Here is a 15,876-nt window from a genome sequence, read left to right as displayed (position 1 = left end):
GCCTGCTTTGAGGGATCCCAGAAATGAGCAGCAGAGCTCATGACAGCAGATCTGCCCCAGCAGATTGAAGTAGACCCCAGCTACCACCTAAAATTTTGTTTGGACTTGCATATCAAAAGAAGCTGAGAACCACAGAATAGAGGAATTAGTATGGGATCTTAGAAGGCTCATGCACCAGCCAATTTCACTCTTATGCTGCTCATTTATGGACAGAATTATGTGTGTAGGCTTTAGGTAAGGGAAATGTTTATCTGCTTTATACAACACAGACGGGCTTCCGATTTACAGCCTTGACTTATTTTTCCAAGAAATTGATTGCTATTAACAGGTTTAACTTATTTTTAAGATCACAGTAAGCATCACTGAGCAAAAACCAGTCTTGGCAAGGACTCTATATCAGCTTCTGCTATGCCATCCTCTCTTATCTCTATTTATCATGACCAAAGACATGAGTCTTTTTAGAATGAAGGCAGAAAAGCTTATTTTATTGATGGAGTACGGACTCTTGAAGTGTTTTGTGGCAATAGTGTTTTTAAAACCAGCCCATAACTGTTGCTGTGGTGTTACACAGTAACTGCAACATAGTAGGGTCTGCCTGTTCAAAAACCTGTGCCCCCTTCCAGACATCGTGTAACATCTGCCTGTTTGCTTGGGACTTCTCTGCTCTTCATGCAGAATGAGTTTTGATAAAATTTCCAAGGCACTGGCTCAGGTTAAAGTATTTTGTGATTTAACAGAGGTGTGAGATGTGCTGCTGTCTGCAGTGAGGCTCAGTGAACTCAGGAAGCCTCCTCTTCAGTCAGCTTGGGTAGAAATCCTTGGGATTTCAATCACCTGAGGACTGGCTTGAATCTGGGCTCTCAGTTCAGCAGGCTTTGACAAAATTTTGGAAAGAAAAAGAGCCAAGTTCAGTTACACTTTCTTCTTTTTGTTTTATAGGTTAATAATGCTTGTCAGGCAGAGGTGAAAGTGGCTCAGCAGAACAACATCAGGAAATCTGGCAGACTGGAAGAGCACAGCTGCCCCCCTGGGCAGCTGCCACGTGTGAAGCATGGAGGAAAGTAAAAACGAGAAGGTGAACCAGGCTCATGTTCTCTTTGACAGATTTGTCCAGGCTTCCACCTGCAAGGGGACTCTCAAGGCTTTCCAGGAGCTCTGTGACTACCTGGAACTAAAGCCCAAGGACTATCGTTCCTTCTATCACAAACTCAAGTCCAAGCTCAATTACTGGAAAGCCAAAGCCTTGTGGGCCAAATTGGATAAAAGAGGCAGCCACAAGGACTACAAGAAGGGGAAAGCATGCGCCAACACCAAGGTAAGAGGTTCAGTCACCATGGTCCAGACAGCTCTTACACAATCCCTCTGGAATACACACTCAAAAGGTGTGGATGTAGGAAAATACTGCCTGGTGTAAGCCAGGGAAGCTTCAGGAATGTCCTCCCAATTTTAGCATTTGCTCAGCAATCAGAAATTCCTTTTGTTACCACCAGATGTGACTGCCCACCTGAATATTTGTATTTTATTCAGCAGGAGCAGCCAGCAAGTTCTTGCATTGTAAGTTTTATCAGTCTTATAGATAGATGTCTTGGAAAGTCTTATTTGGTAAACCTTTAATCTTGGTTGACTCCTTTTTGCATTTTGACAGTTACAGGAATGTGTGCTGTTGGAGTCTAGGATACAAAATATGCACGTTTGGAAATTTCCAGTTGTAATTTGAAAATTCTCATGACTCTCTCAAGAAAATGGAACTTTTCTGCCAATTTGGCAAAACAGACTGTTTCCCATTATTTAGAAAGTGATCAATTTTATTCTAAGTTCAAAGAAAAAAATATGCAGTGGAAACTCATATCAATTCTCTTTTAGAAGGCTGGTATGTGTGGTATTTACTGCAGGAATTCCTGCTTTTACATACACACACACAGCATTTTACTATTTTTTTTAACCTGAATTACTGTGAGCTGGTATTTATGTGCTGCCCCCTTTGTACAGTGCAGTTTGAAAGCAGTTCTTTATATCATTTATTGAAATGGGAATAGAATAGGTTGGGTTTGTAAATAATCAAGCACTTTTTTTTTTCAAAATAGACAAATAGTGCAGAATAGGATAAAATTAGAACAGTTTTCTGTCCTCCTTCATTGAGGACAGTAGATGCTGCTCTCTCCCTTGAATAGGCACCTTTTGAGAGAAGGAAGTACTTTAATTGGAAGAATTAATGACTAATTCTCAGTATGGAATTGAGGGAGAATATATCTTGTTTAGAGAATGTCATTTCAGATTGGTGGACTTGTAGTTTTCCCCAACTAGATATTAGAAAGTTATGTTAGTTTCTTAGTTGTTTATCTTGTTTTACTTTCCAGTGGCTATTTTCATAAGGATGGAGGCATTTATAGTGAATTACTATAGTAACATTTGGTAAACTCTGAAAATCAAACAATTGGGCACTGTTGGTAGTCACAGTGGGCAATAGCTTCAACACCCCAAAAATCCAACCACTATTAAAGTTTACATTTTTCAGGTAACATAAACTTAGAAAGGAAGGATTTACCAGAAATGAATGTAGTAGGTTTTGTGTATGCTTAGGAATAAATCTTCCAAGTGCTATGAGCTTCATGGAGAAAAATCCTAAATTCTCTGCAAAATTGATCACCATGTGCATTCATTAGATTCAGGGACTGGTCTTACTTTGAATGAAACAAAAAGTAAGGAGTTTTAAGTCTGTGAAATGAAGATAGGTGGTTATGTTTTTAGAACAAAGAGATGGAAAGAGCAAGATGTAGAGGTTTTTAATTTATTTGAATAATAGACTCTAAGAGTGATTTTTTGCATCTAGGCTCTGACTGTATGTGTTAACTCTGTGGAAAAGGTTGGTTCAATAATAAAGATGAAACATTAAAGAAGGGATTTAATGGGCAGATAAGTGGGTAGTGCTTGATTGTGAGAGCATACAAAAACCAGATGTGAGTGGAGGGTGACATCCAGCTATGAAAGGCATTCAGAAAATCGAGTGTGACATTTATATCCATGGGAAGTGGTGAGCTGAGTTTAGAAGGACATTAGAGCTCCATTTGGTGGTATGGGGCTTGAATTAACAACTAGGCAGCAACAAGGAAATGTCAGAAAGGTAGGGATTTTAGTTTGGCCAAAAAGTAGCCAACTCTTGAGCTGGAGGTTTTGTGACTTGACAGCTCTGACAAAGCTGATTAAACCAGTGTCTCTGATCAGGTGATGCAAAGAAAGTTTTTAGAGGAAGATCACATGAGATCATGGGTGAAGCCCCCTGGGAAGTTGGCAGTGAGAAGAAGAATGAGAGAAATGGAGTCCTTCAGATGGTGCTCTGAAAGAATAACTGGGGACCCAGAGGAGTACTGAGGCTCATCAGAACAGGGTGTGCTTTGAGTAAATACATGTAACCAAGTGTCTTTAAAACCTCTCTTCAAGTATAGTTATAAAGTGGAAAAAAGGAGTAAAGCATCCTGGGAGTGATGTTTGACTGAAGAGGTTGCTAGGGATTTTGTATCCTCCAAAAGCTTAACCTATTTCATACACCAAAGCCAAGTTAAAGAGAGTGAGAATGGAATTGGAGAGCTGGGATCAAGAGAGTGATTGCAGAAGTAGCACATGGTGGGGTGGTGGTGAGATAGAGAGGCTCATGAGGTCATGTGGGGCTGTCCCTCATTGAATGATGAGAGAAAAACCTCAGAACTTGCTGGTGTTGGTGTGAAGGACCATGGTGATGGGCCTGGGCAATGGCTGCAGTGAACATATTTTTTAAACCAAATTTCACCATGTATTCCTCTTATCTTTTCATATGTGTTTCTATTAATTTCTTGTTTCCTATCCAAATAGTATCTGCCATTAAATGTTTAAATTTACTTTACTCTTGAGAGGTAATCATAACTGTTTAAAGCAGAGGCCTTTTGAAAACTGAGTCATGTGTGATTTGATGTTTCCTAACTCTCTTGGCTTTATATTGCTAATGTTTAATGTAATTTGCAAACTGCTGATTAAAAGGTACAGAAATTTAAGTGGGCATGTGGAGATGAAAGAATTTAAAATAAAGATTAGGGTTTTATCCATGTCAGAACAGAAGTCAGTAATTTCTTTAGGAAGCCTGGCTTCTGTACAACTGAACATAAACCAGTTCTGAAGTTTTCATACTTTGTAGGATGGCTCTTAATTGCCCATTTAAAAATTCTTCAGGGATGAGGTGCTGTGCCTGGAGTTGGCCAGTTTGTGCACATGGCCAGCATCCAGGCTAAGCAGAATTCAGATAATCAGAGTTCATGAAAGTGTCTTGGACGTGATGGGCTGTTCAAATGTAAATAGTTACAAATGGTGCTCTCTCTCCATTGGTTATACAGAGAATACAGCTTTTCAGTTTGCATTTGATGTTCCATTACCATGGCATTGTTACTGGAAACTTAATATAATCTGCCTGAAAGATCTTGAGCAAGAAGTGTTTTTGAGGGGTGAGACAGCTTCAGTGCAGGGAATTGCAGCAATTGCTTGGAGTCACTGAGGGGAAAGGGAACAAGGAATAACAGTAGCTGCCTTTATTTGGCTGTACTTGGCATGTCATGGAGTTACTGCTGACTGGGAGTACCAAAAGGAGGGTTTTTATGAGATATCTGACGCTGGAAGAAGTGTTAGAGGTGGAAAAGACTATTTTCTGGTTTTAATGGTGCTTAGAGTTTGTTTTATAATAATTTAATGTTTTTGTGATGGAATTTTAAAAAAGGCAGCTTTGACCATAAATTGTCTGAGTATTTTACATTCAGAATATCTAGAATCTTAATACTACCTAAGTGTTTTTAACCACATCCTACTATGAGAGCAGGAAGGAAGGATAGAGAGGAAAAAAATCTTTTAAGTTCCTGTGACAAATTTGCAGGCAACTACCTTAAAATTTAATGAAATCTGAGTTTGAGTAGTCTGATTTTAGTACAATTCCTTTGCTGTTGTGTACTCCATCATAAATATTTTATATGTGGAAATTTGTCAAAGAATGAAAATCACCCAATTCAGTGTGTTCTTGTTGCTTATTGAAATCCAGGCTCTTTGAAGATTGTAGTTGTCAGCCAAGCAAAATTATTACCTGAATAAGTATGATATGCTGAGCTAATTTTCTGAAAAGTTTAAAAAAAGAAAGACAAAGGGGTGTTTGGGACTTACACTTACCTACAAAGAAAGCAATATTAAAATTAGAAGAATACAGTAGATCAGGCTGAGGATCCTGTTCAAGATTACCTGTTCAATATACAATTTTATTTAGGAATTTATTAGCTCAGAGGTTGGGTGTGCCTTTTGTCCCAAAAGCTTTCAGGTTCCTGAAGCCACTAAAGAAGTAGTGGTGTTATTATTCCCTTCCCTTTCCTCTAGACTTGGATCTCTGCCCTCAGATTTATGTGACTCCTTATCTTATTCAGTAGCCCTACGTGGAATTTGCATGTCAATAGCTATGTCATCGCTGCTGTAATTGGTTTTCCATCATTCAGGATTTACATTTGCAGTTTCATGGCGCTTGCAGAGTTTACGCCCCAGTGAGTAAGTGGTGAGAATGTGGCAGCCTGTAAAAATTGTCAGATGGGGATGACCACTGAACACAAAATTTTGCTTTTTTGGGGATTGGTTGTGTACCAGAACACTGGCTCATAGTTAAATTTTGGCATAATTAAGAGTTTCTCAAAGAGCTTTCTTGTGCAGCCATAAGGATGTGGAAAAGAATCACGTGGCAGCAGCCACTTCTGTAACAAGGTCTCTGGTTTACTCGGTAGAAATCAAAGTACAATAATGATGAACAAATGGACTGTGTACTGTATTTATGTGACTGCACATACCAACACTTTCTCTGGACCTCGGTTTCTGTGAGTAAAAAGTGTCTGCTGACTATCTTGGGTTTTTAATCTGAAAGTATTTTGCTGCATCATTCTGTTCTCAGAAGGTACTTCAACACTAGACACGCACGTATTTAACCTTCTCAAGTTGTTTATTAGCATCTGATGGTGTTTGTGAGTAGAGTGGAAAAAGATAAGAGAAGGTGAAAGACCTTTCGTATGACAAAGGTTAGGTTGGAGAAGAGATTTGTCTGGTCACACATAGTTTTTGTTTACATGATGTTTACTTCCCTGAAGTCTCCTTTGCTGCAGTAGTAGAAGCCCCAAAGCACCACCAAAGGCATAAATTATTGTGCTCCGACTTGGCTACTCTTTTATTCTGTTACTCTAAATGATGCTGTTTATAAAAACATTAGTGTCCTGTGTTTGTCTTCTGTAGCTGTTGCAATGCTACTGAAGATATTAAGAAAGGCCAGCTCAGGATTTGGAAGATGAGAGGAAAACTTGTCACTGGTTTTGTTTTTTGGGGGTTGTTTTGATATTTTTTTAATTTTTTTTTTTTTTAAGAAAAAAGAATTGAATGTGGGAGGGAGAGGCCTGCTGTTCTCCAGGTAGCTTGGAGAGTGTGACTTGGCCTCTCTTCCTAGAGCAAGGGTTGCAAGCACGCAGTTCTACTTGCCTGCTTCCTGAGTCTTTTCACTGCTCTGCAATATACTTCATTTTCAGGTTGTGCTTTCTGCTTATCAATGGCAGAACTTAGCAGGTAGAAACAGAGACTGATCTGAGATTTCAGCTTATGTTTCAGACAAAGAGCACTTCTTCCTAAGAGCTGTAGGATGCTCGGAAGCTGCTGCAGAAATCCCCGTTTCCTCCAAGGACTGTGCAGTTACTCAGTGTGCAGTTACTCAGTGCTGGTTGTTTTGCAGTGTCTGATAATTGGGGCTGGACCCTGTGGCCTTCGCACAGCCATCGACCTGTCCTTCCTGGGAGCCAAGGTGGTGGTGATAGAGAAGAGGGATGCCTTCTCCCGTAACAACGTGCTGCACCTCTGGCCCTTCACCATCCACGACCTCAGGGGCCTCGGCGCCAAAAAGTTCTACGGGAAATTCTGCGCAGGATCCATAGACCATATCAGTAAGTACAGGCAGGGCTGGACACAGCAGCACTGCTTCTTCCTGGGGGGAGGAGGGTGAGGATGAAAATTCAGCCTACACATTCCCTGCTCTCAGGTTTTTGTGGTACAGTTCAACATTACTTTTGCATCGTGCATTCAGGGCTGGTCATGAGATTAAAACATGCAATGTTTATCTGTCATCTCTTAGACATTCCTAAGGCATAGCTTCTTCCTACACTGAAAAGTACACTTAAAGTCAAAGTTTTTTTTTTTGGGGGGAATAATTTTTCTGGTTTTTGCTGATACATTCCTGCAGCTGCCACATTGTTCTGTTTCTCTTGAGCAACTTGTAAAGAAAAATTAGTGCATGCTTTTTAACATTCTTGTGAATTTCAGTCTGGAGAAACAGTTTTGGCTTTGTTAATTTTTAGAAGAGTGATGAAGATACATTTTGATTAAATAGATGTTTATGTGTTAAAATTGAAAATAGTCTTGATGATTTTTATATTCTGTTAAATCAGTCCTCTTTGAAAGCTGAATGCTTTGGTGGAGCAGGACTTATTTTTCTTTTCTTCTTTTTTCCCCAAAATTGACTGTACATGGCACAGCCAGGTGTTGCCCACCAGTCTGTGTTCTTTTTTTTTTTTTTTGAATTTGGCATCAAATGGTAAAACTGGAAGATTTCTTCAGCCTTGCAGATTGCTTTTCCCTCTAATTTATTGTCATTTTTATTCTTCCAGTCTTTATGCATTTTGTCTTTTTTTGTGTATCAGCAGAGCTAAAATTTAGTGTTTAGGTGAAGGATTTTTTAAATTTCAATATCTGAAATAGGACAGTGAGCTGTTTTCCTTCAAATTGAGTTTGCACACTGTAATTTTCATTCTCATTGCCAAAGTTACCTGAAGAGGAGAGAGGTGGTGAGGAGCTTTCTATACCCTCACCAGCCCAGAGGTGTTGGGATGGAGGTGCAGTCAGTATTACAGCCAGGCTGATCCAGTGGCTCTTTGCCATCTGTGACAAGTGCAGTCCTGCCTGTGCTGTCTTCCCTCCCTCTCCTGCAGCTCACGTCCTGGTTGTTACTCTTGTTGCTGATTAGGGGACTGAAACACCAAAAAATTACTTTTTATGCTTTGAAAAGGGTTGGGTTTTCAGCTGTGTGGAATTTTCTTAGCATGCTGTCATATCACACACCAGTGGTGTCTGGATGAAATGCTGGGAACACTGTGGGGAAGAAGAAAGCAGCAGCTGGCCTTTAAGTCAGGGTATCAATAATATCACACAGACACACATGGGCACTTGTGCTCTTTTCTTTTCCTTCTATTTCTTGATCATCTGCTTTTTTCTTGCAGGTATCCGTCAGCTGCAGCTGATCCTTTTGAAGGTTGCCTTGATCTTGGGAATAGAGATCCATGTCAATGTGGAGTTCCGGGGGCTCGTTTACCCTCCGGAGGACCAGGAGAATGAAAGCAAGTAGCACTGAAATGGGCAGTAGAGAAGGGGGGAGTTGTGGTAGGATACACAGGCTCCTACCCCTTAACTCTGCTTATGGCATTAAGTCCTTTCCTTGTGCTCCATGAATAGAATAGTTATTAATCCATTTTGGCTTGGATTTTTAGTAGGATTTCCTTTTTCTAGTGGCAAATCCAAATTAGTTACTGTATGAAACAAAGTCACCAGAAGGACTGCACAGAAATAGACCAAGACATGGTAGATTGTAATTGCTTCTAAAATACTTAAGCCTATTGCATAACATTTTGATAACATTTTAAAACAACTTCTTTCTTTGCATTCACTGAGCATATTTATACTGGTGAATGATCCTTGTTATGCTTTCAGTATCACTGTGAAACCTATTCTCTGATCACCACAGGAGATGTAGCTTACTTGTGTTTTGGCCTTTTATTAATTGTATAGGCAGTAGAGAAGTTTGTAGGGGCCCTTACAGGAATTCAGGGAGTTTTAGTGGAGCTTTCTGCCTCTGATTTCATGTGGAATTGCTGCTTCAGGAATCAGTATAGCTGTCCTGCAGGTTTCCTTGACTGATCATGTGTTGAAGGATTTATTGATAGCAAGAACTGATTTTATCTATTATTTTTTTAGATTATTATTGCCATTTATATTGTCATTAACTTGGAGTTTATCTACAGGAATAGGTTGGCGTGCACTGGTCCATCCCAAAACCCATCCAGTGTCTGAGTATGAGTTTGAAGTAATCATTGGAGGGGATGGCAGGAGAAACACCTTAGAAGGTAATAGTTCATAATTCACCTCCAAACAGAAGTTATTCTTAAATCTGTTAGAACAAAAGTGCCTTTAACACACCAATCAACATTTGGAAAGGCACTTGACAAGTGATAGGGAGATTAAAAGTCCATGTAAAAATCCATTTATAGGAGAGATGTGGGTGGTCTTTGGTTTTTTCCTCTAAACTAATAGATAGAAGAGGTTTTGATCTGAATAATTTTTCCTGCATTTTTTCTTTAGTTAAGTGGTGTTGTCACTCCTACCTTTGGGTGTAGGAACTGAGGTGTTGAGTATTATTCTGTGTAGCAGAGAATCCCTTTTCTTTTGTTTTAATTGGAAATTGCAGCTTTAGGAACAGAGATGAGAGACAGGGTGGTGGGGAGCTTTTTCCCTAAACAACCCTTCTCTGATGGAGCAATTGTTCTTTCCTTTTTGTAGCTCATCAATTCCCTTCCCTCCCTTTACTTTGGGAGTGCACCTGTCTGTGGCACACTGATCCTTCTCTGAAGCTGTGTTTGCTTTTCAGCATTTCCACTTTATCCTTCCTGCAGGGTTTCGCCGAAAGGAATTCCGCGGAAAGCTTGCAATTGCTATCACGGCAAACTTCATCAATCGCAACACCACAGCTGAAGCCAAAGTAGAAGAGATCAGCGGGGTGGCCTTCATCTTCAACCAGAAGTTCTTCCAGGATCTCCGAGACGCCACAGGTTTGCCAGCACTTGACAGACTTCCAGTGAAATATAAACTGTTTGTTTTGATAGTTACAATTTTGCAGCTCAGATTTGTGTGTTTAATCGAGAAACAAGCGCCTTGTGCAAGGCAGTCAGGCAGTGCTGCCTCTGAAATATGACTTCCCTATTTGTGTAGCTGTTCTGCTGTACAAAGCAGATGTGTGTCACTTTGATTCAGAAGTGGAGAATTTATGGTTTTCAGGAAATCAAAGCCCTAAATGGGAAGAGGTCAGGAATCCAGAGTTCTGCTTTTTGCGCTCCACATCTGAATGCAAACCTTAGAGTGACAATAAATGGAATTTTTAAGAGGTAGCTTTATGCAGGTGAAATGTGCTGTGGTTTTGTTAACAGTTCAGATTTTCAAGTCGCCCAGAGCATGGTAGAAAGTTGCTTGGCATTCTCTCTTTCTAACCATGCAGTTTCAATTTACTTCCTTCTGGTAGAACTTCTGTTGCATATAACTCCTAACTTTTGTTCATTACCATGTCTTTTGTTCTGTCACAAGGCATTGACTTGGAGAACATTGTCTACTACAAAGATGATACACACTACTTTGTCATGACTGCCAAAAAGCAGAGCTTGCTGGATAAAGGAGTGATACGGCATGTGGGTATTAACTTCTTCTGTATTCTCTGTAAGCTGAAATTGTGGTGATAATTTACTTTTGGTAAGGTGAAAGCAGGAAAATGTGCTTTTCATCTATCACATAATGTTTTTCTGCAAGTTGTTGTTTTAGAACATGAATGTAATTGTGTTCTAAAAGGCAGTTAATGCTCTTCTGAACTATTTTAAACCATCAGATGAGTGTTACAAAACTTGTCCTTTTCAAATTTGTCTCCTTTTGTAGATTTGGGAGTTTTGCTCATGCTAAGATAAAATATTCTAAAGGAACATTTAATAGCTTAGTTGATTGAGCTTCTCTTATTTTATGGGAATGAAAAATGCTCAGAAGTTTCTTAGCCCTTTCACAGTCAGAAATGCAAGCAGGACTGATTACTGTTTGCAATAAAAAATCTATAGATTTTTGTCACAGTCATATTTTCTGAAAAAGCCCTTCACCCAGGATTTTCTCCTAGGAAGCTGAGAAGCCTTAGAGAAAAAGGAAAACAAATTCTTATCTCATTTGCTTCTCCTGTGTTGTGCTCACTTGTGGAATGTGTTAGGAGATTATTTACCCACAGGTGATTGTTTCATTGGTTTCATGTGAATTGTTTTGACTCATTGGCCAATCAGGGTCAAGCTGTGTCAAGGCTCTGGAAAGAGTCACGAGTTTTCATTATTATCTTTTTAGCCTTCTGTAAGTATCCTTTCTGTATTCTTTAGTATAGTTTAGTATAGTATTCTTTAATATAATATAGTATCATAAAATAATAAATTAGCCTTCTGAGAACATGGAGTCAGATTCATCATTCCTTCTGAGAATATGGAGTCAGAGTCATCATTCCTTCCTGCCACAGGGCACCCCGCAAAAACAATAGATTTTCTCCTGGAAACATTAACACAGATAGGAATGAAAGAAATTAGCAGGCAAATTTGTATGAATAGATTTGTCAGAATTTTAATGCCAGCTATGATATGTACCAGTCTTAAGATAAACTTGTGGGTTTGACCACAGCACTTTTACTTTGCTGGTTTTGGCAGGACCATGCCGACACAGAGGTCTTGCTCTCCCGGGAGAACGTGGACCAGGAGGCTTTGCTGAACTATGCCAGGGAGGCAGCAGATTTCTCCACTAACCAGCAGCTGCCCTCGCTGGACTTTGCCATCAACCACTACGGGCAGCCCGACGTGGCCATGTTTGACTTCACATGCATGTACGCCTCCGAGAACGCCGCCCTGGTGCGCGAGCAGAACGGCCACCAGCTCCTCGTGGCGCTGGTTGGGGACAGCCTCCTGGAGGTTCGTGTTCAGCTCTGAATGAGCACAAACCTTTGCACCCAGCACTGAGATACGGGCTGCCTGACAGAGAGGCACTCTAAGGAAAGCTGCTGTTTGTTAGAGAAGAAAGTGGGAGGTTGGAAGGAAGGGTGGGAGTGTTGGGAAAACAGAATTTTTAGCATGGTAATGATCGCGCTTAAGAAAATGTGTGTAGAGCTTTTTCTGAAGTTCTGTCTGTTCCATCTGCTTCTTGTTGACTCTCTACAAAACCTACTGTAGGCCTGCTAGTAGTTAGCATTTTGTAGTTGGTTTAAAGAGTGCTGTCTTGAAGAGAAGCTGTTAAGGCACCCCAGGCTATGAATTACTGTTGGAAACAGAGGAACACTGGCTTTGGGAGAGCTCGTGCGCTGTTCACTGTACATCTGGTTTCCTCTAGCCCAGTGGGAGTGGAGCTTCAAGCTAATTACTGAGTTATCATTTCCCAGCAGATTACTGCCTGCATATGTACTTGATACTTCTTTAAGATTTTCCCTGAGTGATGCTTTTCCTTTCTCTGCTTTTTTTTTTCCTTTGGTAACCTCTAATATCAGCCATTTTGGCCAATGGGAACTGGAATAGCCAGGGGATTTTTGGCTGCAATGGACTCTGCTTGGATGGTGCGAAGTTGGTCACTTGGAGCCAGTCCTTTGGAAGTTCTTGCAGAGAGGTAATGGAGAAAGTGAATACATTTACAGTTCTAATCCAATCCTCCAACATCTCATTATTCATTACAATTTCTTTTAGTACAAATACATAGACAGAATGGGAGATACAGACTGTCACTGTTTTTAGAGAATGCAGGAGGGTAGAATTCAGTTAAAGAAAAAAAATTTCAAAGGAGTTGATAAACTGAAGTATATGGATGAGTAAGAAATGTTGCTATTCCTGGTCCTAGTTTTAAAAGATTAGATGAGAAATCTTCTTTTTAGGTGCTTATTGCCATTGCATGGACAAAATGAGCCTGACTAACTGTCACCAGCCCTTCAATGGCAAACCAGATTAAGATGTAGGTGCCTTTAAAGTACCAGATACAAAAGTTCTTGCTGTCTCCTATTATCTTGTGAATACTTTTTATTATTTCCTTGTAAGGAAGCTGTGACCTGCTATCTTTCATGTTGTCTTGGTCACTTTGTTTCATGTAAGCCAAACAGCATCTTGTCTCTTTTGAAGTATTGAGTTCTTGATGTGTTAATCAGCTTTGCCTGAGTGTGCTTTTGGTGACTCAAGGGGCTCTCTTGGAGATCAGACCTTGGGTAATTAGAAGATGGAGTGAGTAAAAGCAACAGTTTTTAGGTCCTATTTTAAACTTCAGAAACTGCAGCTTTTGACCATCAGGAACCATAGTGTAATTTCTAAAATTGCACAATGGCACAATTCATACTTAAATTTCCATTTGTTTGAATTTAAAAAAAACAGTGTGGAAAATAACGTTGCTGTTGAAGCCAGACTTCATCACCTTTCCATTAGCCACTTCAGACAGCAGTAAGATCTTCCCTGGGCTTTCTCTTCCACATATTGAACAGACTCAGTTCTCTTGGCCTCTCCTCACAGGGCAAATGCTCCAGTCCCCTTGGTGGCCCCCTCTTCCTGAGCTCTTCCTGTACCTCAGTGTCTTTATTGTACCAGGCAGCCCCTTCAGTTTCATTTAGTGTATTGTTCTCTTCCCTCCTTTGGAATTCTGAAGTTGTATTAAAGTGCAGATTTTAATATGGTTATGCTGACTGTTAGCTATGCAGTGTCTGAAGTGGTTAGATTTCTGATTTGAATGTTTATCTCTCCAGAGTTTACTTAGCCATGGTAGTAGTGATGCATCTCTTAAAAAAAAACAAAAACAGAACAAAGCCTCAAACCAGCCAAAACAAACCAAAAACCCCAAACCACCACAAAGCCTAAACAAAACAGATGAACCAAAACAAAACCCCCAACTTTTTTTTGGTGCTATTTTCCCAAGGGAAAGCATTTACAGGCTGCTGCCTCAGACCACCCCAGAGAACGTGAGTAAGAACTTCAGCCATTACAGCATTGATCCTGCCACCCGATATCCCAACATCAACGTCAACTTCTTGAGGCCACAGCAGGTAAGTCACAAATGGTGCTCCTGACTGCTTGCAATCTGCAGTGCCTTTCCTCAGGTGAAGCTGTGCCAGTGTTTTGGGGACAGAGAGTGATGTGTGTGTAACATGGAAGCAGTGAAAGGCAGTTGCATCAGTCAAGAGTAGGTTTTTGTACTTGAACAAATTCCTTTTTAGGAGTGTTTGATTTTGATAATTTTAACTGTGATGGAATGTTACAGGAAACCTATAAATTTGTGTTTTCTACGTGTGCATGTGCATTTTCTTTGTAATAATCTAGTCTAGCAATCTGTCATTGCAATTTGGTATCCACTGAGCAGCAGCAGACAGCTGGACTATTCAGCACTGATGAGCTGATCCTTGCTGTTGTGAGGTTCTTGGGGTAGGATTTTTGCTACCTGCATGTACTTATCTCCCTTTTTGTACCTTGGGATGTCACCTTACTGTCTTCTGGTTATTTCTGTGTGTGTCTGGGGTGCATGGCATGTGTTGATCATCCTAAATGTTTTTGTGTGCCATTTTAGGTACGCCACTTATATAATACAGGAGACTTGAAAGACATTCACCTGGAGATAGAGAACTTTGTGAACTCCAGGACACCAAAGCTGACTCGAAATGGTAGGCCTGGCTGCTGTCCTATTCCTGTTGGTATTCTGGAGCTGGATCAGTGCAGGAACTAGAGGGCATCTGGACTGTAGGATATTATTTAACCATTCTCTTCATTTAGACAATGTATCCAGTAATTGTTTTGTCAACAGTCTGAGCTTACAATTTTTCAAGACTCCATTAGCATGGGAATTTATTTTTGTTTACCTAATTTCCCTTGCTTTATAATGCTGTTAATTTTCTAAGCATATTTGTTTGTATAGGCAATTCTTTTCCCCTCCTTTATCTCTAACAATGCCCTTGCTTGAAGTGCAGAGGCCTGAACTGAGTTCACTCTAACAGTAGACTCAGAACTCTTACAAATCTATCAGAATGTATAGCTTGTGCAGTCTTGCATGTTCCTGCTTTCCTTTTCTTTGTCTCATCTCTCAACTAAATGAAACCTCACTTTGCTTGCATTATTCTGAGAGCTAGATGCCTTGTGATAAGCATTTCAGTAGCTGTCTCCTTGTCTCTACCCTGAGGGGTATGTCAGATTTTCCCTTTGCATGTCTTGTCTTGGATGCCCAGATAGTGTTTTGGGATTCCCAGAGTGGCTCTTTGCTGCTAAGCCTCCCTTTCACTGCTGAAGAGCTCTGTAGTCTCTGCTCCTTGCCCTGCAGCCATGTCCCTTTAGGCTGCAATCTCATCAGATCTTCTGGTGAGACAAGGTCAGAATAGGTCAGTGCTTTTAAAGGAAAGTTTTCAAGGGAGAAGAAGAAGTTACAGAAGTACATTTGTCTGTTCTTCCACTAGAAATAGTATATCTGGTCTTTGCCACTGTATGTCTTTTGATCATATTTAACAAGCCTTTGCAACTGTTTTATATTTCCTGGGGCTCTTTTACAATAGCTAGGGTGAAAAGTCTGACAAGTTGCAACTTAGATAATTGCTTTTCAGCAAATTAAAAATACTTTCTTGGATTCAAAATAGATATTGATAGTATTTTTAAAAGAAAATAAGAATCTGTCCTCAATTACCCATTGTAGCAGGAGCTTGTTTTTTTATATTAAGGTTTTGCTTGTTGATTCTTGGGGTTTGTGTTGTACTTAGAATTCGAGCTGTTGTTCATTTCTGTTTTGAAATGTGCTATTTTTTTTACAGAGTCTGTAGCTCGCTCTAGTAAATTGCTCAGTTGGTGCCAGAGGCAGACTGATGGATATGCTGGTGTTAATGTGACAGATCTGACCATGTCATGGAAAAGTGGCTTAGCTTTGTGTGCCATTATCCACAGATACCGTCCAGACCTAATGTGAGTAACTGGCTGCTTCAAACAACTGGGAAGAGCAGGAAATGAGTGGTATTTGGAACTAATAAAA

At 40.1% G+C, this 15,876-nt stretch overlaps 1 protein-coding gene across 26 annotated transcripts in view; it reads left to right on the top strand.

The window, feature by feature from the left end:
- The window catches only part of MICAL3 (microtubule associated monooxygenase, calponin and LIM domain containing 3), a 173,574-nt gene that overhangs the window by 65,924 nt on the left and 91,774 nt on the right, over positions 1-15,876 (top strand). For all 26 annotated transcript variants that reach the window (XR_014616184.1, XR_014616185.1, XM_084206569.1 and 23 more), the window contains exons 2-12: positions 940-1,315; positions 6,761-6,968; positions 8,298-8,414; positions 9,096-9,197; positions 9,744-9,899; positions 10,429-10,529; positions 11,565-11,822; positions 12,392-12,507; positions 13,792-13,918; positions 14,437-14,530; positions 15,662-15,809. Coding sequence is in view for 24 of the 26 variants with exons in the window: in XM_084206569.1 (XP_084062695.1) it covers positions 1,052-1,315; positions 6,761-6,968; positions 8,298-8,414; positions 9,096-9,197; positions 9,744-9,899; positions 10,429-10,529; positions 11,565-11,822; positions 12,392-12,507; positions 13,792-13,918; positions 14,437-14,530; positions 15,662-15,809 (1,691 nt within the window). In the remaining 2 variants the exon portion in view is untranslated. The remainder of the gene's footprint in view (positions 1-939; positions 1,316-6,760; positions 6,969-8,297; positions 8,415-9,095; positions 9,198-9,743; positions 9,900-10,428; positions 10,530-11,564; positions 11,823-12,391; positions 12,508-13,791; positions 13,919-14,436; positions 14,531-15,661; positions 15,810-15,876) is intronic.

This window comes from Fringilla coelebs (assembly GCF_963513975.1).
Source record: "Fringilla coelebs genome assembly, chromosome: 5".
In the NCBI taxonomy this organism is placed as follows: domain Eukaryota; kingdom Metazoa; phylum Chordata; class Aves; order Passeriformes; family Fringillidae; genus Fringilla; species Fringilla coelebs.
This window is presented reverse-complemented; position numbering and strand designations above follow the sequence as displayed.